The sequence below is a fragment of the Pseudophryne corroboree genome, chromosome 5 (assembly GCF_028390025.1).
Source record: "Pseudophryne corroboree isolate aPseCor3 chromosome 5, aPseCor3.hap2, whole genome shotgun sequence".
Lineage (NCBI taxonomy): Eukaryota > Metazoa > Chordata > Amphibia > Anura > Myobatrachidae > Pseudophryne > Pseudophryne corroboree.
Genome location: NC_086448.1, coordinates 458594852 through 458622431, shown reverse-complemented (window position 1 = coordinate 458622431; position 27580 = coordinate 458594852). Strand labels below are relative to the sequence as shown.

At 44.5% G+C, this 27580-nt stretch overlaps 1 protein-coding gene and 1 long non-coding RNA gene across 2 annotated transcripts in view; one reads left to right on the top strand and one right to left on the bottom strand.

Annotated features, from left to right (window-relative positions):
- LOC134927867 (uncharacterized) overlaps window positions 1-4918 on the top strand; it is a 131016-nt gene extending 126098 nt beyond the window's left edge. Inside the window, exon 4 of the long non-coding RNA XR_010177755.1 lies at window positions 3909-4918. This is a non-coding gene — a long non-coding RNA (uncharacterized LOC134927867). The remainder of the gene's footprint in view (window positions 1-3908) is intronic.
- The window catches only part of SLC6A3 (solute carrier family 6 member 3), a 239014-nt gene extending 211697 nt beyond the window's left edge, over window positions 1-27317 (bottom strand). Inside the window, exon 1 of the mRNA XM_063922941.1 lies at window positions 27012-27317. Coding sequence (XP_063779011.1) covers window positions 27012-27297 — 286 coding nt within the window. The 5' untranslated portion in view covers window positions 27298-27317. The remainder of the gene's footprint in view (window positions 1-27011) is intronic.
- Between the last annotated feature and the right edge of the window lie 263 nt (window positions 27318-27580).

Here is a 27580-nt window from a genome sequence, read left to right as displayed (position 1 = left end):
GAAAGAATGGTGGAGGATTATATGAGTGACCGCATCCAAGTAGGCACGTCAGACAGTCCGTACGTATACTGGCAGGAAAAAGAGGCAATTTGGAGGCCCTTGCACAAACTGGCTTTATTTTACCTAAGTTGCCCCCCCTCCAGTGTGTACTCCGAAAGAGTGTTTAGTGCAGCCGCTCACCTTGTCAGTAATCGGCGTACGAGGTTACTTCCAGAAAATGTGGAGAAGATGATGTTCATCAAAATGAATTATAATCAATTCCTCCGTGGAGACATTCACCAGCAGTTGCCTCCAGAATGTACACAGGGACCTGAGATGGTGGATTCCAGTGGGGACGAATTAGTAATCTGTGAGGAGGGGGATGTACACAGTGAAAGGGGTGAGGAATCGGACGATGAGGAGGAGGTGGACATCTTGCCTCTGTAGAGCCAGTTTGTGCAAGGAGAGATTGATTGCTTCTTTTTTGGTAGGGGCCCAAACCAACCAGTCATTTCAGTCACAGTCGTGTGGCAGACCCTGTCGCTGAAATGATGGGTTTGTTAAAGTGTGCATGTCCTGTTTATACAACATAAGGGTGAGTGGGAGGGCCCAAGGACAATTCCATCTTGCACCTCTTTTTTCTTTCATTTTTCTTTGCATCATGTGCTGTTTGGGGACAATTTTTTGGAAGGGCCATCCTGCCTGACACTGCAGTGCCACTCCTAGATGGGCCAGGTGTTTGTGTCGGCCACTTGTGTTGCTAAGCTTAGTCACACAGCCACCTTGGTGCGCCTCTTTTTTTCTTTGCATCATGTGCTGTTTGGGGACAATTTTTTTGAAGTGCCATCCTGTCTGACACTGCAGTGCCACTCCTAGATGGGCCAGGTGCTTGTGTCGGCCACTTGGGTCGCTTAGCTTAGTCACACAGCTACCTCATTGCGCCTCTTTTTTTCTTTGCATCATGTGCTGTCTGGGGACTATTTTTTTGAAGTGCCATCCTTTCTGACACTGCAGTGCCACTCCTAGATGGGCCAGGTGTTTGTGTCGGCCACTTGGGTCGCTTAGCTTAGTCATCCAGCGACCTCGGTGCATATTTTAGGACTAAAAATAATATTGTGAGGTGTGAGGTGTTCAGAATAGACTGAAAATGAGTGGAAATTATGGTTATTGAGATTAATAATACTATGGGATCAAAATGACCCCCAAATTCTATGATTTAAGCTGTTTTTGAGGGTTTTTTGTAAAAAAACACCCAAATCCAAAACACACCCGAATCCGACAAAAAATTTTCATGGAGGTTTTGCCAAAACGCGTCCAAATCCAAAACACGGCCTCGGAACCGAATCCAAAACCAAAACCCGAAAAATTTCCGGTGCACATCACTAGATATAATAGGTATATTTTGAGCAAGGGGGATTATTATGCGATTCCAGGGGACGGGGTCACAACACCGATGCTGGCCTCCTGATAGTCATGATCCCGTCAGGGTCGAGGTAAGTATCCTAACTCCCACCGAACCCTCCCATACCACTGCTTAACCTCACTCCTTATTGCCTAACCCGAACCTCTCCCTTAGTGCCTAAACCTGACCCCCACTTTCCGCAGCCCTACTCATCCCCCCCTTAGTGCCTAAACCTACCCCCCCATGGTGCTTAATCCTAACCCTCTCCCCACAGCCTAACCCTAACGTTCCCCTCTGCAGCCTCACCCCAACCACCCCCGGGTGGCACTTTAACCTAACCCTCTCTGCGTGATGTAATAGGTATATAGTGAGTAGGGTACATATGGGGATATAATATGTATATGGGGGATAATTCTGAGTTGATCGCAGCAGGAACTTTGTTAGCAGTTGGGCAAAACCATGTGCACTGCAGGGGTGGTAGATGTAACATGTGCAGAGAGAGATAGATTTGGGTGGGTTATTTTGTTTCTGTGCAGGGTAAATACTGGCTGCTTTATTTTTACACTGCAATTCAGATTGCAGATTGAACACACCACACCCAAATCTATCTCTCTCTGCACATGTTATATCTGCCTCCCCTGCAGTGCACATGGTTTTGCCCAACTGCTAACAAAGTTCCTGCTGCGATCAACTCAGAATTACCCCCATAGTGAGTAGGGTACATGTGGTGATATAATAGGTATATAGTGGATAGGGTACGCAGGGTGATATAATATGTTTATATCGAGTAGGGTATGCAGGGTGCTAAGGACCCTAATCACTGTGTCACTGTGTGCATACTTTATCACCTTCTGTGGTATGCTGCTCTTCGTACTATAATTTTCACCTGACTGCACTCTTGAGTGGAAATAGATACGCCCATGGGTGGAGCTAGACATGCCCCTTTGGGTGGAACATGACAAGCCCCCCTCAAAGGCGCTCCTACAATCTCCCTGAAACTACTTTTCAAAAGTAGGCAAGTATGAGTAATACCCTCTTGTATTTGCAGCTTCCGTAGTCTGTATCTTTCCTACAATGTTTTGGGTGTAAAACACCTTATCCTCCTGTGTTGGACATTTCCACTGTTTAGTTCTACCGTACTGATCATTCATTACTGAAACTAACTTCAGACCCAATAACATGTGTCACCTCCCCAGGATACTGCTGTCCATTGTAAGTTACAAACAACCAGATTCCTTTTTCAGTTTCATTTTCAGCTACTTAAATTCATTATTGGATGAACCTGCATTTGCATATACCTGTACTTCTTTAATTCCATGTAACTTTGATATTCCTGGAATACTTGTTGCATACTTGTTCCAGATCTCATCATTACGTGGAATGTCTTTTTCATGGTTGGTATTCAGTATGCCGGCTGTAGGGATACCAGTGCTCAGTATACCGGCGCCGGAATCCCGACACCAGGCATACGACAACTATTCTCCCTCTTGGGGGTCCACGACCCCCCTGGAGGGTGAATAAATAGCGTGACGCACATAGCCCAGCTGTCAGTAAGGTGGAGGCCGGGATCCCGGTGCAGGTATGCTGTCCGCCGGGATCCCGGCCACCGGCATACCATACTACACCCCTTTTTCACCAATGTATAGGACTCTTGTGGCTGACATCAGTGACTTTACAAGTTCTGCAACATCATAAGCAGATTGACAATAGGGGCATTGGCCTTTTTGCTCATTACTCTTTGCCTCACAATTGATTTGGCTCTTCTTCCTATGCCACCAACCACACCCTTGCCATGTGAGGTGGCAAAATACTTTCAGTGAAACATCTTGCTGTATTTTTCACTGCGTTCTTTTAGAAATAAAACCATATATCCAGAGGCGGATTGGCCATAGGGTCTACAGGGAAGATCCCCGGTGGGCCGACGCACCAGTGGGGCCTGTTTTGTTTGAGGACATGTGGTCCTATTTATAGACATAATGAATAAGATGCCAAACAATTTGCATATATGAAAATTACTTTGCCACTTAGCCTGTGATTGCAGATGATCTAGTGTATGCTCTGTCTGCCTGCTTGGCTGACATATAAGATTGAGTGAATAGTGATTGGGATATGGTTGGTGTAATAAGCAAGAAAATATATCTTTCTAAAGAATTATATAGTTTCCTAAATTCTGAAGGTGTATCATATAATGTGCTCATAATATGTAATTTTATTTCCTTTTAACTTCCCCTTGATGCTGGACATGCCCACTATCTGGAAAGTCTTGGGGGGAGGGTGCTGCTGCCATGGCTCATGGCTAGAACTTATACCTCTGGTGCTGCCCAAGTGGGGCCACTAGTACAATTTTTTTCCAGGGCCGCTTTTTGTTCCCAATCCGCCCCTGCATATATCTGTTCTTAAACTATGAAGAAGGTCCATCTGTCCACATCACTTCTTTGAAGTTCTTATTCTCTTCAGAGCTTGGATGAATTTATTGACATAAATTGTCTGGATAAAACATCTAACTACTTTTTTTCTTTTTCTTTAGTGTCAGAACAGAATAGGAAAGTGACAAGTCTGGTGGCACATAACAGCGGCAGTGAATAATGTCACACTGCTTCTAGACCAAAGAGCAGAGAAGGGAGGGAAGGAAAAGAGAGAGTGGCCCCTCCTCCCCCTCCAGCTGGACGCCTGGAACCGCTGTCAATCTCCATATTCAGGGCAGGCAGCGGCTACATTGAGATCTGGCGGTGGGCAGCAAAGCGATATACAATGAGTCAGTCATTGTATTGCCGGTGGCTGTGGACCCCTTCACAGCGTCGGGCCTCCACTGGCAGTTCCGCCACTGTCCAACATGATAAACACAGCCTTCAAGACTGGAAAACACGTAATAATGCACAGAAGTCCTGTGCATCAATTTCAATTGTCCCGTGCATCACAAGGTTTAAAAATTCATATGATTTCACAGTTGTTTAATTATTTCATTTCATTTATACCAAAGCAATTTCTGAAGTATATTTAAATAGAAAATGCATTTTACAAGCATATACCCCTTTACAATTCACAGAATTATTCATTACATTCTGTTAAGGTAGAAAATATTATTTTCTGCAAGTCCCGTGCATCACACGCTTTTAATTATTTTTTCCTTTTAAACTGGTCTGCTAAGAAATTGTTATTATATGAAAACTTAATTGCTTTGTAGCAATGTCCTACCCTATAACTTAAGACCCACTAAAGCTGTCCCGTGCCTCAGGAGAATCGCCCTGAATAGAGCACTGCCCAAAGCATCCTTCGGTACTGTAGTAACTGATGACTGCAGGGTGCCTTTCCATGCACCCTACATCCACATGCAGATGCACGTGGTAGCGATGGTGCCACCCAAAGGGCCTTGCATTCTGTGCGGCGGCACCATTCACACACCTCAGTCTAAATATGACCCTGCGTATACAAGTGGATTACAAGCAGAAATAGAGAAGCTGCTTCATTTAAGTTAGAGATGTGCGCCGGCCTCCGTCATGGGTTTTGGTTTCGGGGCTGTATCTCATTCATGTTTTGGATCTGTATTTGGTTTTGCAATAACCGCCCATGTGGTTTGGGTTTTGGATCTGTATTTATGTAATAAAAATCATAAAAAACAGCTAAAATCACATAATTTTGGCCTGTTTTTGTTCCTACGGTTTTAATAACCACAATAACATTGTTTTCCACTCATTTCCAGTCAATTTCGACCACCTCACAGCTCACAATATTGTTTTCGTTCGTTTTAGGACAAATGCGGCTACGAGGTGGCTGCCGACAGAGCAGCTGCATAAACACATGGCAGTTTGTAGCACATATATAAAACATTGCTAACTCAGCAGTAATGAAAAGTGGTGCAAGATGGAATTGTCCTTGGGCCCTCCCTCCCATGCTTATGTTGGATATTAAAAAGGACATGCACAGTTTAACAAACCAAGCACTTAATTGACAAGGATTGACACTTTTGTGGCTTGAGTGCTTGCTTTTTTGGGACATTTTTTTGAAAGGACTACCTCCAATCACTAATCAGGAGGTTGATGATGAGGGTGTTAATTACATGATAAATTTCATGAACTCACCGCAAATTACGTAACATGGAGGATGATGCCTAGATGGCTAACATCTCTAACTCTACTAACTTTGGCCTCACAAATGGAGCAGATGCCTTCACAAACATTGTCAGGATTTGGCTAAAAATGATTCCACACCCAAGAGGTGGCTTTTTTGGTCTTATGCCCAGGCATCACAATGGCTTTCTTTTTATCACAGGCAAGAACTGCAGCCACTGGTGGCTTACTTACACACACCACATCATCAACATCCTCAGTGTCAGATAGTAGTAGTATACACATATCCCCCTCATCCTGTTACACCTCCACACATAAATCCATAATTTTTATTAGCCCTCATCACCATCTTTACTTGTACTGCTCCCTACATGTGCAGATGATACAGAAATGGTGGAAGGAGGTAAAAAAAAGTTTCTTTGAGGATAGTGAGAGAAAGGTCTGACTCACACATAGCTAATGTGGACACCCCTAAACATTCCTCAGGGATGTGTGACGGTTCGGAATGCACAGTTTTTCTACTGACTTAGTGGTTTTCATGTTTTCAGATCTGAATAAACCCCTTAGTGTCGTAATGGCATATTGCCAAATTATGTTTCTCTGCAACTATCTTTCCTTTTGATGTTTTTCTTTACCACTGTAAAATTATATTGCTTCATTGATTTTACATACCCTGACTTAAGCCCTCCTGCCCTTTGGCATCTGCGTTAGTAGATGATGTTGAGGGACATGTATTGTTGTGACTGGTGGCAGCAGCTGCATCACTAGTAATTGTTCCCTGCTCTTGTCTCAGTTGTTCATCCTCCATATCTATCAACACACACAAAGTGTCTTACAGCACACACTGCAATTTGTATAAAAATGTGCCACCTACAGTGTTACACATTACGTGTATGAGTCAGAATATATATTTCACTGCAGTTCACTGTAACCTACAGTGTCACACAATACGTGTATGAGTCAGAAATAATAATATAACACTGCGGTTTACTTTCATCTACAGTGTCACACAATATGTGTTTGAGTCAGAAATAATAATGTAACACTGTGGTTTACTTTCACCTATACTGTAGTGTCACACACACTGGAGGACACAGCAGCCCCTTGATGGATGGACACAGCACCACTATATGTACAACAAAGCATGGAGCACTTACAGTGTCGCAATACGTGTATGATTATACACTGCAGTCTGACTGGCAGTGTCACAGAAAAATAATATTGCACACTGATGTATTTCACACGAAAAAAAATATTTTTAAATTATATACAGTATTTAGCTGTTAGCTTTTATTTTTACTAAACTGGGGCAGAGCACCACTAGATTGACAGAGCACCCCTGGAGGACACAGCTGCCCCTTGATGGATGGACACAGCACCCCTTTATGTACTGTATAACAAAGCACAGACTACTTACAATGTTCCAATACATGTATTATACACTGCAGTCTGAACGGCAGTGTCAAAAAAATTATAATAGTATAGTACACTGGGGTATTTCATTAAAAAAAAAAATATTATATATTTTTTCATTATATATTTAGCTTTTATTTTGTTTAAACTGGGGCAGAGCACCACTAGATTGACAGAGCACCCCTGGAGAACACAGCAGCCCTGTTATGTACAGAGAGAGTACCCCTGGAGGACACATCAACCCCATCCCCTTGATGGAGAACACAGCAGCACCCATAGATGAAAGACACAGCACCCTTGGAGGACACAGCAACCCCTTTACAGATGAAAAAAACACTCCTGGAGAACAAAGCAACCCCAGCTCCTTGATGGACAACACAACGTCACTCCTGGATGGACAACACAGCACCCCTGGATGGACACCGCATGGACACATCCATTCAATAAAAGCTCCACAACTGTGGAGTGAAGATGGCACGATCACCGGGGGATCTTTATAGAATCAAAAACCTGTGATAATCCGATAGCAGGATGATGACATTTTGCCTTGTTTCGGGATTTGAATCAGGTGGGAAAATCCGAGCCGGACTCGGATACAGGCTTGTATCGTGAAGTTCGGTTGAAGACTGCCCGTGGCATGCCAAAATCAGTGAGTATGCATGCAAGCAGGGCAGTTGACAATGTAAATGGCTTTCCCCTGAGACAGGGAAATGGTTTTCCGTGCCATGGGGACGATGTGTTGATATACATATTGTTGCATTGATGTATTGATACATCGTATGCTTGTGTCCCTGATTTTTATTTTTGGAAAATAGCAACCCTATGTTTGATTACCAAGTGTCCCAAGCAAGATTACTCAAGTTAATCACTTTGGCAATATATTGGACTTGGGTACAGAAGGGGACATATTCAATTGCCAGTGGAATTTTGAAAACCCTCATCACGCAGGGTTTTTGCCACAGCCACAAGGTTTTTCCTATTCAATTGCCTGGCCTAATTTAAGCTAAAAATGTAGGGGACCCTTTCAGATCCAATTGGATACTTCCCCTAATGACTAATTAAGCAATTGAAAGTTTACAATTAGCTTAATGAATCCAATAATGACATGCAATGACATTATTTCTTATAAAAAAAATGACCTCAAATTACCCCCAAATCAACTCAGCAAGTTATATAGCTTGTCTGCTAGATGGAAAGTAAATAATTTGTTGGGCTGATCAGGGTTTACAAAGGGAAAACCTGGTTTTACCTAGAATGAAGTCATTACTCTGGACCCAGTGAATACAGTGGTGCTTTAAAGTTTGTGAACGCTTCAGATTTTTTTCTTAGATTTCTGCTGAAATTTAGCCTAAAACTACCTCAGATTTTCACACAAGCCCTAAAGTAGATAAAGAGAAGCAAATCAATCATATGACACAAAAAAATAAATGTACTAATTATTTTATTGAGGAAAATGAAATAATATCACATAGCTGTGAGTGGCGAAAGTATGTGAACCTTTGGGTTTAGCAGATATTTTGAAGGTGAGTCAGGTATTTTTAATCTATTGGATTATAATAAGGTGTGAGTGGACAACCTGTCTTTTTAAAAGAACAGGGAACTATCAAAGTCTGAAGTTCACAACACATGTTTGTGGAAGTGTATCGTGCCACAAACAACAAAGATTTCTGAGGATCGCAGAAGAAAAGTTGTTGATTCTCATCAGGCTGGAAAAGATTACAAAACCATCTCTAAAGAGTTTGGACTCACCAATCAACAATCAGACTGATTGTGTACAAATGGAGGAAATTCCAGTACTTTATTACTAGAGATGAGTGGGTCCGATTCTCAAAGAACCGGACTCACCCCAACTTCCTGATCTGAGTCCGGCTCAGGGTTTCCAGCCAGACTTGGATCCCAATACTAGGCAAAACGTCATCATCCCGCTGTCAAATTCTCGCAGGGTTTTGGATTCTATAAAGGTCCCAGTAATACCCTGAACGGACATGTCCATCTCAGTGAGGAAGTTGGCATGGGCATGGGGCTGCTGGCTGCTGTAGGGCTGGTGCATACTCTCCAATATTTTACACATAAAAATCGGTACAAATTAGGAAAAGGGGTGTGGCCACGGGTAAAGGGGGCATGGTCACGCCCCCTTTCCTATACTTTCAATGGAAGTTTTGAGAGTCAAAAATCGGTACAGACCATAAAAAAGGTACTGTACCTTCCAAAAAGTTACAGTTGGAGGGTATGCTGGTGTATCAGTCCAGGGGTGTTCTGTCTGTCATTAAGTGGTGTATATGACAAGAGGTGATCTGTCCATATTCCTCCAGGGGCAACCAGTATACTATGTGTACATCCAGAGGCTGGTGTGTCCTATGTGTCAGTATCAGTCATTGGGTGCTCTGTCTGTTGTTAAGTGGTGTGTTTTACAAGGGATGATCTGTGCATAATCCATATACATCCAGGGGCTCTCAGTGCTAAAAAAAAAAAAAAAACCAGTATACTATGTGTACATCCAGGGGCTGGTGTGTCCTATGTATCAGTATCAGTCCAGGGATGCTCTGCCTGTCTGGTGGTATATCTGACAAGGGGTGATCTATCCATATACATCCAGGGGCTCTGCTCTAGTGTTATAAAAAATCCAGTATACTGTGTGTACATCCAGAGGCTGGTGTGTCCTATGTGTCAGTATCAGTCATGGGATGCTCTGTCTGTCGTCTGGTGATGTATCTGACAAGGGGTGATCTGTCCAAATACATTCAGGGGCTCTGCCTAGTGTTAAAATTCCCCAGTTTGTGTTTGTATGTCCAGGAGTTCGTGTTTCCGACTTCTATCCGTATTAGTCCAGGGCTGCTCTGTCTTTCATCTGGTGTTACTGACAATAGATTTTTTGTTTGTGCATTACCCCAGTGTACTATACAATTATTATTTTATTTTCATAAGTACTGTGACACTGCCGGTCAGATCGCAGTACATTATTATTTTGAACTCATACTCATATTGTGCGACACTGTGGGTGAAGGTGGTACCACAGTAATATATTTTAGTTCATATTCATACACGTATTGTGTGACACTGTTGGTGAAATTAAACCAGAGTGTTCAATTACTATTTTTGACTCATAGAAATATTGTGTGACACTGTAAGTGAAAGTAAACCGTAGCGTTAGATAATTATCTCTGACTCATACACATATTGTGACACTGAAGGTGGTACATTTTTTGTACAAATTGTGGTGTGTGCTGTATCCCACTTGGTTTGTGTTTGTTAATAGATATGGAGGATGAACAATTGAGAGGACCGGCATAGACGGTTTAAATCAGAGCATGTAAAATAAATAAAAAGTAAAAGATGGATTAGTAAAAGTCAGATTAGTGCAATAATTTAACCAATAAAAAATGGTTGTCTATGCAATAAAGACCATCACCAATGCCCCCCAATGATTCATTTACATTTTTTAAATCACATAAATTAAATGAATGTACTAATCAATACTTCCTTCCACTACATACATAATCTACCTTCATTGGGCCCCTGATCTAGTGATTGATAAAGATCTGTGTCAGACCATTTTTGCTTTAAAAAAAAGAAGTAAATTACAAAAACAGCTAAAATCACATGATTTGGCATTTTTTGGTTCCTAGAGTATAATTAACCCCAATAACATTCATTTCCAGGCAATTTTGACAGCGATAGAATCAATGAAAAATATATATTGTACTATATATATTTTTAGATGCTGTAATCATTAGAGATGAGCGGGTTCGGATGTAACGCCAGAATTAACGCCAGTTCGGTTTTATCCAGATTTTTCTTATTGGCTATCCAAAACACGTGACATCCGTGAGCCAATAAGATGCTGTTTTGAGAACCGAGTAAATCCGAGTAAAACCGAGTAAATCCGAACCCGCTCAGCTCTAGTAATCATCTGAACAGATTATTTTCAACCTCAATGTAGGATCAGTTCCTGAAATTTACAGTGCATCTTGAAAGTATTCACAGTGCTTCATTTTTTCCACATTTTGTTATGTTACAGCCTTATTCCAAAATGGAATAAATTATTTTTTTCCCTCAGAATTCTACACACAATATCCCATAATGACGTGAAAAAAGTTTTTTTGAGATTTTTGCAAATTTATTAAAAACTAAAAATGAATTTATTCCATTTTGGAATAAGGCTGTAACGTAACAAAATGTGGAAAAAGTGAAGCGCTGTGAATACTTTCCGGATGTATTGTATGTTCGAAATGGAGAAGGTAACTGCTTCATCCAGCTTTACGCAAGGTATGTAGTACCATGTAAATACATGTTTTTGACCAATATACACAACTAGTTTTTGTATTTATTCAACATATTTCCAATTTATTGCACACATTTTGGCAGAAAGGGAGTGCCATTGTGCCGAATCCCTGATGTGGCTCCCTTATATGGAAACCAAAACCTGCAAGATCCGATGCTGGATGAAAACAATATTGTGATGTGGTCAAAATTTACTGGAAATGAGTGTAAATGAATGTTATTGAGGTTAATAATACTGTAGGAACAATGGGGGTGTCACAATCCATGCAGTTTCTCTTCCATGCCTGGGGTGTCGCTCTCTGCTCTGGTGTTTCAGCACTATGGTCTGAGTATCTGCAGCTTGGTATTTACCTGTTACCGCAGATGTAAGCAGCACCTGATTTTCCTATATAGATCAGCCACACAAGCTTCCTGATGCCAGTTCATTATGTCAAGTCTGCTCAGTGTCTGCATTCTGGATCATGCTTCTAGCAAGTATACTCTGTGCTTTCCTGCTGCTTCTAGGTTCTGGTCTTCTGCAATGTGCTATCCTCATGCAACTGATTTGCGTTATCTGGGACACTACTCTGCACCTCCAGTGTGTAATGTAATTGCTATTTGGGACTTTGCTCATTGCCTACTCACAAGTCTATATCAGTCTGCCTCAGTGGTGCAAGTAGAAAAACAATCCTAGTTGCACTGTGTGCGCGCGCAAAAAAAAGGGTGTGGCTATGGAAAATGGGGGCGTATCAACATGACATGCCATCCATTTCTCATCAGTCTGGGAACATTCCTTTTCCATCCATATAGCACATCTACAGCAGTGACCGTTATTCACATTACACCACACATCAGAGCCCCTTATACTTGCTACGCCACACAACAGAGCCCCTTATACACGTTACACCAGATAGCAGAGATCCTTATACACGTAACGCCAGACAGCATAGCCTCTTATACACGTTACACAAGACAAAAGCCAGTTACACATGTTACGCCAAACAGAGCCCCTTATACATGGTATGCCAGACAACAGAGACCCTTATACATATCTTAAGAAAATCCAAAAGGGTTAGAGTGGGGCCACAGGGGGGACAATAGGGGACACAGTGAGCAGAGTGGCGCAATAGAGGGGAGAGTAGGGGACACGGGGGAGAGTAGGGGAAACAGGTGGGAGAGTGGGGCCACAGGGGAGAGAGTAGGGGACACAGGGGGGAGAGTAGGGGACACAGGTGGGAGAGTGGGGCCACAGGGGGGAGAGTACGGGACACAGGGGGGAGAGTAGGGGGCACGGGGGAGAGTGGGACCACAGGGGGGGAGAGTAGGGGACACAGGGGGAGAGTAGGACACACAGGGGGGAGAGGGTTGGACACAGTGGGAAGAGTAGGGGACACATAGGGAGAGTCGGGCACACAGGGGGGAGAGTAGGGCACACATGGGGGAATATAGGGTACACATGGGGGAAAATATGGTACACAGAGGGGAGAGTAGGGCACACATGGGGGAGAATAGGGGACACAGGGGGAGAGTAGGGGACACAGGGGGGAGAGTGTGGGGGAGAGTAGGAGACAGAGCAGATCAGGGCATCACACAGAGGGAATACTATATGAAGCAGCGCAGGCACTCACCTACAGCACTGGCCGTGCACCAGGGGGAGCAGCAGCAGCACCGTCCACAACCACTTCTTCAACCACAGTGATCAAGTATCCTGTCTTCTAAGTAATAATCTCCTTAACATAATTTCCTGTACTTGTTTCTTATCCAGTGTCTTCAGACTAGGGTATTCCAATACACAATCTTTAGGCTACTGTATTGGACATTTATACTTTTACACATAGTTGTGACTCACTTAGTTGTGACTGATACCTGCTGTTGTTGCCTTCTGAATACTGCATTTCCCTGTATAAAATATACCAGCTGTTGCACCTTGAACATAGGTTGTTTCCGGTCAGTATGTCCATGCAGGAAAAATCCCACGTGAACCTTGACAGACGGTTATTCAGTAAGGGTTGCAGATTCTGCTAAAAAGCCGAATCGGCAATCCTTTATTTTGCATGCTTGGGGCCGCCCATCACAGGGCACGGCCACCCAGCATACTGAATGGCCTGCACAACGGCTGCATGGTGGTCGCAGCAACTGTGGACAACCCTTGCAGCTGCAGCTAGGCTGCGTATGCAGGCGGTCACCGCCATTTTCTTGATTGGAGCTGCTGCACGTGATGTCACGCAGCAGCTCTAATAACACCGCCAACCTGCATCCATTTTGCCCACAACACTCCAAAGCCGCCCCCCGCCCACCCCGGGAACACCTCTGCCTGTCAATCAGGCAGAGGCATTTGCAGCAAATTAGATCAGATCGAATTGGCTGCTAGCACAGATGGGACCTGCATGTGTGCATTGGTGCCTGAAACGGGGTTATTGAATAACCCCAAAGACAGGCCCAAATTCAGTAATTTTAGCTGTTTTTATGATTTTTTTTCTAAAAAAAAATCTAAAAATACAGATCTAAAACCGAAACCCACAAGGGTGGTTTTGAAAAAACCAATACAGATCCAAAACATGAAGGAGATACAGATCCAAAACCAAAACTCAGAACCCAAGATTTGGGCCAGTGCACATCTGTAATTATTACCCTCCCCAGGTCGACCAACATAGATCACGCCAAGAGCAAGACTTCTAAGGACTAATCAACAATTACCAGAAATGTTTACATGCAGTTATTGCTGCACAAGGTTGTCATACCAGATACTGAAAGCAAAGGTTCACATACCTTTGCCACTCACAGATAAGTGATATTGGATCATTTTCCTCAATAAAAAATTAGCACGTCTGATTTTTTTGTCTCATTTGTTTGAATTCCCCCACACTCCCTAGGTTGTGATTTCCTCGGAGCAGAGCCCTCTTCCCTCCTGTTCTCACAACCCTCTTCTCTCACACTTCAATTACAGCTCTCTAACCTACAGATGTTGCCACCTTTATCTTGACCGATTCTCCGCCAAGACGGTCGTTTAGTCACGCTAAGGCGATAGCTGAGTTTAATCCCAGGCAGGCGCGTTGAGGCGATTCTAGATACTCAGCATGCATTACACATCTCCACCACTGGGTGGCTAATGCTCCACTAATCCAGTACTTTCGATCGTACAGTATAGCGGCGGATTGATCTACAGCTCTGGCAATTGGTCAGTGATGACTGTAATGTTAATACTGTAGGCGTAACGGGAGGCGGTGTAAAAAGATGGTGACCTATGGAGATGCAACTAATTGTGTAAAAGGAAGAATGTACAGTACAATGTATAAACACCGTGCTTTTAAAATACATGTACAGTACATGAGTGTCTGAGTTCCCTAAGGCATAATGGGAATGGTGGGCTAGCGGGAGGCGGTGGAAAATACCGTGCTTTACAAATGCGAGCGTCCGAGTCCCCTAAGGCATAAACCAACACCAATGGGGAGGGGGCCGGGCGCTGTTTGCTGTACTTTTACACATGAAATTGGGAATCTCTCATCAGGCGTTGTGGGCTAGCGATGAAGGCTCCCACGCTGGGGGTCCAGGGTTCGAGACCTGATGTGCCTTCTTTTTTTTTTTTTTTTTTTTAATAATATACTGTATTACTTTATTTTCATTGTAAGACAGTCAATGGAAGGGTGCACACAAGTTACATATAAATCAGAGTACATCTGCAGGAGCGATTCTTTACGCTAAATGCAACTACACAGCGGCAATGAGTAGAAATGAGTGTATTCTGACGCAACTAATTGAGCAAAACAGTACTGTAGATTTTCGGCATTTTTGTATTGCACAGGACCTGAATTCCCTTCCTGTCTACTGCATGATCTGTGCAGGCTCCCAGGGAGGAAGGGCGATGGGGGTAGGGGGAGACGATGGAAAATACCGTGCCTTTGAAATGCAATTATATAAGCGTCCAAGTCCCCTACGGCATAAACCAACACCAATGGGAAGGAAGTGCCAACCTTTTTTTTTATGTGTTCCCGTGACATTCACTTTAATATTTTTTTTTTCCTCTCTAATACATCCAATGGAAGGATGCACACAAGTTTCACATAAATCAGAGTAGATCTGCAGGAGCGATTCTTTACGCTAAATGCCACTACACAGCGGTAATGAGTAGAAATGAGTGTATTCTGAGTGAGTAAACCAGTACTGTAGATCTTCGGCATTTGTGTATTGCACAGGACCTGAATTCCCTCCCTGTCCACTGCATGATCTGTGTAGGCTCCCAGGGGAGAAGGGCGATGGGCTAGCGGGAGGCGGTGGAAAATACCGTGCTTTACAAATGCGAGCGTCCGAGTCCCCTAAGGCATGAACCAACACAAATGGGGAGGGGGCCGGGCGCTGTTTGCTGTACTTTTACACACGAATTTGGGAATCTCTCATGAGGCATCGTGGGCTAGCGATGAAGGCTCCCACCTCCCACGCTGGGGGTCCAGGGTTCGAGACCTGATGTGCCTTCTTTCTTTTTTTTTATTGTAATAATATACTGTATTACTTTATTTTCATTGTAAGACAGTCAATGGAAGGGTGCACACAAGTTACATATAAATCAGAGTGTCAGGAATCGACTCACCAAGCTGACATCTGTCCGCCGCTGCGGACTCCGTCCTGGGTCCCTGCGTTCATCTGTCATCCGCGTCTCTGCCATCAGACGCCATCCTGGGCCTGGGAGCGCTCCTGTGATAGCGGGCGTGTAGCACGCCGCGTTCCCGCTAGGCCGCGGCATGGGCGCCGCCATGACAGCCTCCAGCAGTCAGCATACGGCGGCCAATCCGGTGCTTGGCCGCACCCACTTTTCCTCACTCCACCAATGACTGTTTAACAAGGGGTATATATGAAGCTGCAGGATCAGTCTGCAGGCATCCTGAACTTTGTGTCACTCCTGCGACTCATGTGTAAGGATCTGGTTCCTGTTTCCTCCGTGTACCTGGATACCTACCTGCTGTTCCGTGTTCCTGGCTTTCTACCTGAGACTTTGTACTCCGGGTTACTTTTCACAGCTCCGTGGAACTTCAAGCCCCAGCAATACCTGCATCCATCTACAGGCTTCACACTCATCACATCTCTGTGTGCTTCAGCCTAGCAGTAGAGACTGACTCCAGGTGTGTTCCATCTCCCCACCTGTGATGCAGCTTGCTCGCTGCCAGTGCCTCATCACCTGCACTGTGGACATAGTCAGACTCCTGCCTCTGCTACCAGGTTTGCCATACAACACCATCTCTGCTGGTTCCATGTTTTAATCTGCTCTGGTTTCCATACCAGAATATTCTCTGCCAAATTATCACTCATCTGTTATCATCACTACCGGTTATTATTTCATCAGTCACCATTCATTCTGTTACCATAGACTCTCAGCTATTACGCTGTACAATTGACATTTGCATTTCTACTGTTATTTTCTGCTGCCGTTTGTGAATCATCTGTATAATAAATATCATTGCGCTCATGCGCAGAAACATAATCCAGCCTCCTCGTTTTCTCCCATCCACCTCCACTGACCCACTAGCGCCCCCTCCGGGGACACAGACAAAACCAAGTCTGACAGTAAGTTCAGGATGGATGGACTCGGATGGTGGACGGAGTGTGGGGTCAGAGGCCTTGCAAAATCTGGTCTCCCGTCTGGATGGTCAAGAGGCTGCGCAGCAGCAGATGTTCCAGTTCCTGCAAGGGATGTCCTCCCGGATAGATACACTACAGCAATCCCTGCCTAGTGTACACACTTCTACAGTTCCTGTTACTCCAGCACCTGCCAGTACTGTGAGTTCCTCTATGCCGGCTGCATCAGCTCCAGTGTCACGTCTGCACCTGCCCGTGCCAAGCAAGTATGATGGCAGCCCAAAGTTATGTCGCGGGTTTCTCAACCAATGTGAAATCCAGTTTGAATTGTTGTCACATAATTTCCCCACGTCAAGATCCAAGGTTGCCTACATCATCTCTCTACTTTCTGGATCTGCTTTGAGTTGGGTGTCTCCTCTGTGGGAACGTGCCGACCCTCTGATTAACAACTATACAGAATTCGTGTCAACCTTCAGACGGATCTTTGACGAGCCTGGTCGTGCAACATCAGCTTCTGCAGACCTAATCCAACTTCGTCAAGGTACCCGTAGTATGGGACAATATGTCATCCAGTTCCAGACGTTGGCCGCAGAGATTCAGTGGAACAATCAAGCCCTGGTAGCAGCTTTCTGGCATGGACTCTCTGATCGGATCAAAGACGAACTGGCAACTCGCGATCTTCCTGTACAATTGTCTGATTTAATTTCCCTGTGCATCAAGTTGGACTCTCGCATCCGCGAACGCAACAATGAACGTGCTCGGAGTGAGCCACGCAGATTAAGGATGATACCTTCCGTACAGTTCCAGTCTCCACCTTCTGATGAGCCTATGCAAATAAATAGGTCCCGCCTAACTCCTGAGGAGCGGTCAAGAAGACTTCGTGAGAGACTTTGTCTTTATTGTGCGGCTGCAGGTCACCAGATTAATTCCTGCACAGTGCGTTCGGGAAACGCCAGATCCTGACTTGTAAAGGAGGAGTCAAGTTGGGATCTTCTAGACAAGCTCCTTCTAATCAAGACCTTATCCTTCCTGTGACTTTAGAGACTTCAGTTGGGCTTCAGTCTGCATCAGCATTAGTGGACTGTGGAGCCGCAGGAAATTTCATCACCCAAGCTGCGGTAAATAAATTTTGCTTGCCTGTATGTGAACTTTCTTACCCAGTCTACATTACCGCCGTGGATGGTAGCCGAATCTCCAAGGGGAATATTTCTCACCAAACTGCACCAGTGGTTTTGGGAGTTGGGTTCCTACACTCAGAATTAATAAAGTTCTTAGTCATTCCTCAAGCCACCCAGGAGATCGTTTTGGGCATGCCCTGGCTCCAGCTACACAATCCACAGTTTGACTGGTCAACGTTACAACTTACTTCATGGGGTTCACATTGCCATCAGTCCTGTTTAGCCCAAGTTTGTCCAATCAAGTCTACTGAAGTAAAAACCCAGTCAAGTCTTCCTGCGGCTTATCAAGATTTCTCTGATGTCTTCAGTGAAAAGGCCGCGGATGTCCTGCCGCCCCATAGAGAATGGGATTGTCCCATCGATCTCCTTCCTGGCAAGAAGCCACCTAGGGGGCGTACCTACCCGTTATCTGTTCCCGAAACTGAAGCGATGAGCGACTACATCCGGGAGAATTTACAGAAGGGATTCATCCGTCCTTCATCATCACCCGCTGGTGCAGGCTTCTTCTTTGTTAAAAAGAAGGATGGAGGACTGCGTCCATGCATTGACTACCGGGGTCTCAATGACATTACCATTAAAAATAGTTATCCATTACCACTCATTACCGAATTATTTGACAGAGTTAAAGGAGCCCGCATCTTCACCAAGCTAGATCTCCGCGGTGCCTACAACCTCATCAGAATCCGGAGTGGTGACGAATGGAAGACAGCTTTTAACACTCGAGATGGTCATTACGAGTACCTGGTAATGCCATTCGGGTTGAGTAATGCCCCAGCAGTGTTCCAACACTTTGTGAACGAAATCTTCCGTGACGTTCTGTATAAATACCTCGTTGTTTATCTGGATGATATCCTCATCTTCTCCCAAGATCTTCCCTCTCATCGTCTACAAGTCCGTGAAGTCCTCCGACGTCTTCGTGAGAACCGGCTCTACGGTAAACTATCCAAGTGTACCTTTGAAGTTTCCTCTATACCCTTCCTGGGTTATATAATTTCCGGATCGGATCTCCAGATGGACCCGACAAAGTTGGAAGCCATTGCCAATTGGTCCATTCCAAATTCTCTCAAGTCTATTCAGCGGTTCCTGGGATTTGCCAACTACTATAGGAAATTTATTCGGGGATTCTCCACTCTCATCGCTCCTATTACCAACTTAACTCGGAAAGGGGCAGACCATTCCAACTGGTCAGAAGAGGCTTTAGCGGCCTTCCAGAAGATCAAGCTGGCCTTTATGTCTGCTCCAGTTCTGTCCCAGCCAGATGTAAACAGACCGTTCGAGTTGGAGGTGGATGCCTCTACAGTTGGAGTTGGAGCTGTTCTCTCCCAGAAGGGAACCGATGGGAAAATCCACCCCTGTGGATTTTATTCTCGTAAATTCCTCCCTGCAGAAGCTAACTACTCCGTTGGAGATCAAGAACTACTGGCGATTAAGCTGGCCCTCGAGGAATGGAGGTATCTCCTGGAAGGGGCCAAACATCCGTTCAACATCTACACGGATCATAAAAATCTGTTATATTTAAAGGCAGCCCAGTGCCTTAATCCTCGCCAGTCCAGGTGGGCTATGTTTTTCTCACGTTTTAACTTTAAGCTTCATTTCCGCCCAGGTTCGCAGAATGTTAAAGCTGACGCCTTATCCCGATCTATGGAATCCGAAGAGGAAACGCCTGACTCAGTTCCACATTCCATCCTGAGTCCAGTGGTATTTGCTGCATCTCAAGTCTCCCCAGCTCCTCCTCCTGGTAAGACTTTTGTTTCCCCAGAACTCCGTCCCAAGTTGCTGTCTTGGGCCCATCAATCCAAGTTCACTGGTCATCCCGGTGTCCTGAAAACCTTCAAGTTCCTCTCTGAGACATACTGGTGGCCAAAGATGAAAGCTGACATCAAGGATTTCGTAGCATCCTGTCCTAAGTGTGTGCAGCACAAGACTCCTCGTCAGTCTCCAGCAGGTCAGTTACAACCATTGTCTATTCCTAGTCGCCCTTGGTCACACCTGTCCATGGACTTTATCTCCGACCTTCCTCCTTCTCAAGGATACAATACCATCTGGGTTGTAGTGGACAGATTTACCAAGATGGCCCATTTTGTTCCTCTCCAGGGTCTCCCTTCTGCCCCAAAACTCGCCCAAATCTTCCTACGGGAGATTTTCCGCTTACATGGTCTACCCTCAGAAATAATATCCGACCGAGGTGTACAGTTTGTAGCGAGGTTTTGGAGGGCTCTCTGTTCTGCCATGCAGGTTAAACTGAAGTTCTCGTCATCTTACCACCCTCAGACGAATGGGCAGACAGAGAGGGTAAATCAAGAACTAGAGACATTTTTAAGATTGTATGTTTCATCTTCTCAGGATGACTGGTTTGATCTGCTCCCATGGGCCGAGTTTGCCCACAACTTCCGCTACCACACTGCTACTGAGACAACTCCATTCTTTGCAGTATATGGGCAACATCCTCGTGTTCCAGACTTCCAAGAACTCCCTCACATGGATGTTCCTGCTGCCACTACTGCCCTGAGTCAGTTTTCTTCAATCTGGAGGAAGATTCACATTTCTCTCAAAAAGGCCTCCAGCCGGTATAAATACTTTGCTGATCGCAAAAGACGCGCAGTACCTAGCCTGAAACCTGGGGACAAGGTTTGGCTGTCTACCCGGAACCTCCGTCTTAGGGTCCCGTCTATGAAATTTGCACCACGTTTCATTGGCCCCTTCCCTGTCGAAAGAGTCATCAACCCTGTGGCCTACAAGCTGAAGTTACCACCTTCTCTGCGAATACCTAATGCTTTTCATGTTTCTCTCCTCAGACCTTTAGTCCTGAATCATTTCCAAAGAGCTCTTCCAGTTGGCCCCAAAGTTCGAACTCAGCGGGGCGTAGAGTTCGAGATTGGCAAGATTCTGGATTCCCGTTGCCGGTATGGACGTCTTCAATACCTTGTCGATTGGTCCGGTTATGGCCCAGAGGAGAGAAGTTGGGTAAATTCGTTGGATGTCCATGCTCCAAGGTTGGTCCGTGTCTTCCATAACACTCATCCTTCCAAGCCACGTGGGTGTTCGGTGCCCACCCTTAAAGGGGGGGGTACTGTCAGGAATCGACTCACCAAGCTGACATCTGTCCGCCGCTGCGGACTCCGTCCTGGGTCCCTGCGTTCATCTGTCATCCGCGTCTCTGCCATCAGACGCCATCCTGGGCCTGGGAGCGCTCCTGTGATAGCGGGCGTGTAGCACGCCGCGTTCCCGCTAGGCCGCGGCATGGGCGCCGCCATGACAGCCTCCAGCAGTCAGCATACGGCGGCCAATCCGGTGCTTGGCCGCACCCACTTTTCCTCACTCCACCAATGACTGTTTAACAAGGGGTATATATGAAGCTGCAGGATCAGTCTGCAGGCATCCTGAACTTTGTGTCACTCCTGCGACTCATGTGTAAGGATCTGGTTCCTGTTTCCTCCGTGTACCTGGATACCTACCTGCTGTTCCGTGTTCCTGGCTTTCTACCTGAGACTTTGTACTCCTGGTTACTTTTCACAGCTCCGTGGAACTTCAAGCCCCAGCAATACCTGCATCCATCTACAGGCTTCACACTCATCACCATCTCTGTGTGCTTCAGCCTAGCAGTAGAGACTGACTCCAGGTGTGTTCCATCTCCCCACCTGTGATGCAGCTTGCTCGCTGCCAGTGCCTCATCACCTGCACTGTGGACATAGTCAGACTCCTGCCTCTGCTACCAGGTTTGCCATACAACACCATCTCTGCTGGTTCCATGTTTTAATCTGCTCTGGTTTCCATACCAGAATATTCTCTGCCAAATTATCACTCATCTGTTATCATCACTACCGGTTATTATTTCATCAGTCACCATTCATTCTGTTACCATAGACTCTCAGCTATTACGCTGTACAATTGACATTTGCATTTCTACTGTTATTTTCTGCTGCCGTTTGTGAATCATCTGTATAATAAATATCATTGCGCTCATGCGCAGAAACATAATCCAGCCTCCTCGTTTTCTCCCATCCACCTCCACTGACCCACTAGCGCCCCCTCCGGGGACACAGACAAAACCAAGTCTGACACAGAGTACATCTGCAGGAGCGATTCTTTATGCTAAATGCAACTACACAGCGGCAATGAGTAGAAATGAGTGTATTCTGACGCAACTAATTGAGCAAAACAGTACTGTAGATTTTCGGCATTTTTGTATTGCACAGGAACCTGAATTCCCTTCCTGTCTACTGCATGATCTGTGCAGGCTCCCAGGGAGGAAGGGCGATGGGGGTAGGGGGAGACGATGGAAAATACCGTGCCTTTGAAATGCAATTATATGAGCGTCCGAGTCCCCTACGGCATAAACCAACACCAATGGGAAGGAAGTGCCAACCTTTTTTTTTATGTGTTCCCGTGACATTCACTTTAATATTTTTTTTTCTCTCTAATACATCCAATGGAAGGATGCACACAAGTTTCACATAAATCAGAGTAGATCTGCAGGAGCGATTCTTTACGCTAAATGCCACTACACAGCGGTAATGAGTAGAAATGAGTGTATTCTGAGTGAGTAAACCAGTACTGTAGATCTTCTGCGTTTGTGTATTGCACAGGACCTGAATTCCCTCCCTGTCCACTGCATGATCTGTGCAGGCTCCCAGGGGGGAAGGGCGATGGGCTAGCGGGAGGCGGTGGAAAATACCGTGCTTTACAAATGCGAGCGTCCGAGTCCCCTAAGGCATAAACCAACACCAATGGGGAGGGGGCCGGGCGCTGTTTGCTGTACTTTTACACACGAATTTGGGAATCTCTCATGAGGCGTCGTGGGCTAGCGATGAAGGCTCCCACCTCCCACGCTGGGGGTCCAGGGTTCGAGACCTGATGTGCCTTCTTTTTTTTTAATTGTAATAATATACTGTATTACTTTATTTTCATTGTGAGACAGTCAATGGAAGGGTGCACACAAGTTACATATAAATCAGAGTACATCTGCAGGAGCGATTCTTTACGCTAAATGCAACTACACAGCGGCATTGTAGATCTTCAGCGTTTTTGTATTGCACAGGACATGTGCAGGCTCCCAGGAGTGAAGGGCGTAGGGCGAGACAGTGGAAAATACCGTGGTCAAACAAAAACATATTCAAAACTAAGGGAAACTGTCACACAGTAACAACGCTGAATGCCTGGAACACACGACGTCTGAGACGCACGATGTCTGAGACGCTCATTGCGCGTAATGACGGTGTCATGGCTGCTGTAAGGGACCGTCCTTATGCTCTCGGTGAGCTGCGTCTCCTCGTGCGCTGGTGGGACAGAAGTCTCGCCAGCAACGAGGAGAAGGTTAGAGCCTACACGGTGATATCTACACGAGAGGAAAAAGCACCCTGACTGAAGGCAATAGAGAAATATTCTCGAAAGAAACCGTTATGTGTCTGAACCTGCCTCCTTTTTTGTAAGTGAGGTATGCTTATCCTTCTTTGCTAAAAAGGGTTCATCATATTGTTTTCTTGATATAGTGGTGGACGAAAGATACCTTTATAGGCTTATATCCTTTATGAGAAAAGTGAGTTGGGGTACTCTTCTTTAGTGAAAGAAATACAATTAATTTATGTGTGAATGTTCACAGCGATTAAAAAGAGTGGCGTGTAGTTGAAAACTATATCACATATATATATATATATATATACATTTCTTTCCCACGGTGATACCCACACGAGAGGAAAAAGCATCTTGCTGGATGAAATAGGGAGCCATCAACGAAAGAAACCTTGATATGCTTGATTCAGCCTCCTTTTATTGTGAGTGAGGTATGCTTATCCTTCTTGGTTAAAAGGGTTCATCACCAGAGTGAGTTTGTCGAACACAGTGGTGGATAAAAGATACCTTTATGGGTTTAACCCATTTTGTGGAAAAGTGAGTTGGGGTACGCCTCTTCGGTGAAATAATCATCATCCTCGCTGTTTGAAAGTGTATAGTAACAAGAGAGACTCATGTACTGTTAAAAACTTTATTACACATTTATACAATTTTTCTTTTTATGGCAACATCCACACGAGAGGAAGGAATGCCTTGTTGAAGAAAACCAGAACTCTATCTACTTAGTAGAATGGAATCTACCCGAGGAACGTATTGTTAAGTACTAACCATGTTAATATTGTAGCGCCTGTAATTGTTTAAGTCCCACACATTCTTTGTTTTAAATCTGTGTAAATTTTGAACCGTTGGTGAGGTTCAACTGTGGTGAATCATATTGCAGACAGCTTCCAGGGCGCCATTTACAGGGGTTCACAAATTTACATTTTTCAATTTCCATATTGTGTAATTATTATATCATATTTATTAGTGTTCAATTCAATGGAGTGGAAAATAAAGACTTGTACTTCCCATTAGTGTAAAAAAAGAAATCCATAGAAAATATTCACATATACACTTTGTATTATTAGGCTGAACAATGTTTACTTACTAATTCAGGATATTAGCAGATAACATACTGTAATCCACATATATAAATCCAAAGATACAGTATAACCATTCAACTGTACAGTACCTGCCTTCTTTACTGCAACGTTTGCTACCTCTGCTCTGTTGCAAGGAGAGCTACCAGCTGGAATCACTGTAAGGGCCATCAGGTTTGTTACTATATGAATCCACTGCCAGGGTGAAGCTTGATAAGATCTGACCCCAATTTAAATAGTATGTGTCTATAGGACTGTGTACAGAGCAATTAGTGCTTTATTATTAGCATCTGGTCATTACTTTAAGTATAGCATAGATACTAGCTATTAAAAAAAACAGTAGGGAATCATTTTATGTGTGGAGACTGACTTAACTATGGGGCTAATTCAGACCTGATCGCTGCTGTGCGTGTTCGCACAGCAGCGATCAGGTCTGAACTGCGCATATGCCGGCACCGCAGTAAGTCGGCGCATGCCAGACAGCCGGCGGCTGTCTTAACCCTGTGATCGCCTCTGCCTGATTGACAGGCAGAGGCAGTCGCTGGACTGGAGGGGGCAGGCCGGCGGTGTTTGGATGCCATTTAGGGGAACGATCTGGGCAACGCAGGCATGCCCACCCCATTGCGGGGCGGGCCGTGGCTGCTGCGTGACTTCACACGCAGCCACTGCAACCCGAGCAGCGACGAGTAGCTCCCTGCCAGCGCGCAGGAGCTGCACTGGTGGGGAGCTACACTACCAGTACAAAAGCATCGCCGCTGTGCGATGCTTTTGTGCTTGTGCAACGGGGCAGGGCCTGACATGCGGGGCGGACTAGACCTGTGCTGGGCGTCCCCCCGCATGTCAGGGAAGCTGATCGGAGATGTGCTAACTTTAGTACATCTACGATCAGGTCTGAATCATGGCCAATATACTGTTTAGACTTGACTATATACTGTATAATCATTGTTGCATTTTTGCTATGTGTCTCTATTGAGCATTTTTGGTTACAAGGTAGGATGTCACAGCTGTAAATTAATGTATCTATTTAAAAGCTGACTGAAGATCACTATAGAGAGAAAGTTTAATTTTATTATGTAATTCTTATGGCAAGCTCCTTGTGTACTAAGGGGGTCATTCCAAGTTGATCGTAGCTGTGCTAAATTTAGCACAGCTACAATCGTAAACTCAGACATGCGGGAGGACGCCCAACACAGGGCTAGTCCGCCCCGCATGTCAGTGCCGGCCCCCCAGCACAAATACAAAAGCATCGCACAGAGGCGATGCCTTTGTATTTGAGGAGTAACTCCCGACCAGCGCAGCTCCTGCGGCTGGCTGGGAGTTGCTCGTCGCTCCCGCTGGCCGCAGCGGCTGCGTGAGATGTCACGCAGCCACCGCGGCCCCCCCCCCCCCCCTCCAAAGGTCCGGCCACGCCTACGTTGGCCGGACCGCTCCCCCTAAATGGCAGCTTAACGCCGCCGTTCAGCCCCCTCCCGCCTAGCGACCGTCTCTGTCTCAGAGGCGATCGCTAGGTAACGAAAGCTGCCAAACTGCAGCGAGCGTTCGGGTCGTAAATTCAGCTTATTACCTTTTGGGACATTTTGTTGTTGGGACCTTTGCACATAAATTTAATTAATGGGCTTGATTATAATTTTGTTATGTATTTTAACCAGTTCATTGCCACCACTGTAGTTTTCATGTTAGTCATGAATTAATTAGAAATATACAGTACTAACAGCTGCTAGAGGCCTGATTTCTACTACTACTTCATTTTTGAAAGCCATATAGCTTTCAGACTGGTGTCTAACAGGCTTGTTTCCATGAAACATTTCTTCATGTGGCATTCTTTACCATATGTGGATGTATACAATCATCTTGCAGTTTATGTTGGAGCTTCCCATCCATATACATGAATATTGATATTTACTTTAACTTGTGTACACTATGGCATTTATGTCATCTATACAATATTTGTTCCAATGTAAACTGAAATTGTCAGCTAATGATCATTTATCACAGCATATCTCTTTAGTACGGGTGTGGTATAGAAGATCTACAATTACTAGATAGACAGTCAATTAAGTAGACACCATATGGTCGACAGGCATTAGTTTGACAGGGTCAAAAGGTTGATGGGTAAAAGGTAGACAGTACAAAGGTTGACAAAACTTCAACACAAAAAAGGGTTTTTTTGTTTTGTTTTTTGTCATTTTGTATGTTTCATCACTTTTGACCCCAATTAGTGGTAACATAGACCTATGCAGGCTCGCTTCGCTCGACACACAGGTTACTATTCCAAATCATAGTCCACGTGTTTGGCAAACCATGCAAAAAAATTTTTAAAAAGGGGGGGAAAGTGTATTGATCATATTTGTGTCGACCATTGTCATGTCAACCTTTTGAACTTGTTGAATTTTTGTACCTGTCAACCTTTTGACCTGTCTACCTTTTACCTGTCAACTGTATGGTGTCGACCTATAGACTTTCTATCTAGACAGTGTCTATACACACAGCCTTTGACACTTAGAAATGAGCAGTTGTAGGAATATGTATAAGAGTTCAACTATTTAAAATTCTAGAACAGGTAACCTTTACTGCTACATAAAGTTTAAACAGCACTCAGATGAAATACATAATGTCAAAGACAATATTGAGTAAAAGCAACATCTTATCAAAATAGGTTTCAAACTCTTCTGAACATATTAGACTGGTTGAGCATGATAATAAATATTAATCTTACCGCCTCCATTTTTGTAACAAAGGTATGGAAACCTCCAAACATTGGCTAAGTCCACTGCAAATCCAATAACAGAGAGGAGAAAATCAATCTTCTTACTCCAAGTCTCTCTCTCTTCAATGTCAACATTAGTCTGTGATGGATTCACTAATGTTGAGTTAGTAAACTGGACTCCATTTTGCTCCTTTACAAGTATAAGCTCCACATCCTTAGGTCCAGTTGCATTGGATTCTTTAGCAGGAGCAACCACTGAAGACATCTGCGCTACTGGTGGTCTACTTTTGATCATTAGGTGCTATCGACAATGTAGTCTACCAGCAGTTTTAGAAGAAGCAATTGTTTTATACCTATAATAAACAAAATTTTCATTACCATTAACATAGTGCAAATGTGATAATGCAAATATAAAAGAAAGATTAAAACATATCTAAACCTGATATACATACGTTTTTTTTTAACTAAAAACTTATTACCACTGATCTGATGCAAAAACTTTAGTTTTATGCACTATTTGTCGAGTTTAGTCCACCGTCAGTTTATACAGTAGGAAACATAACTAAATTACTACAAAA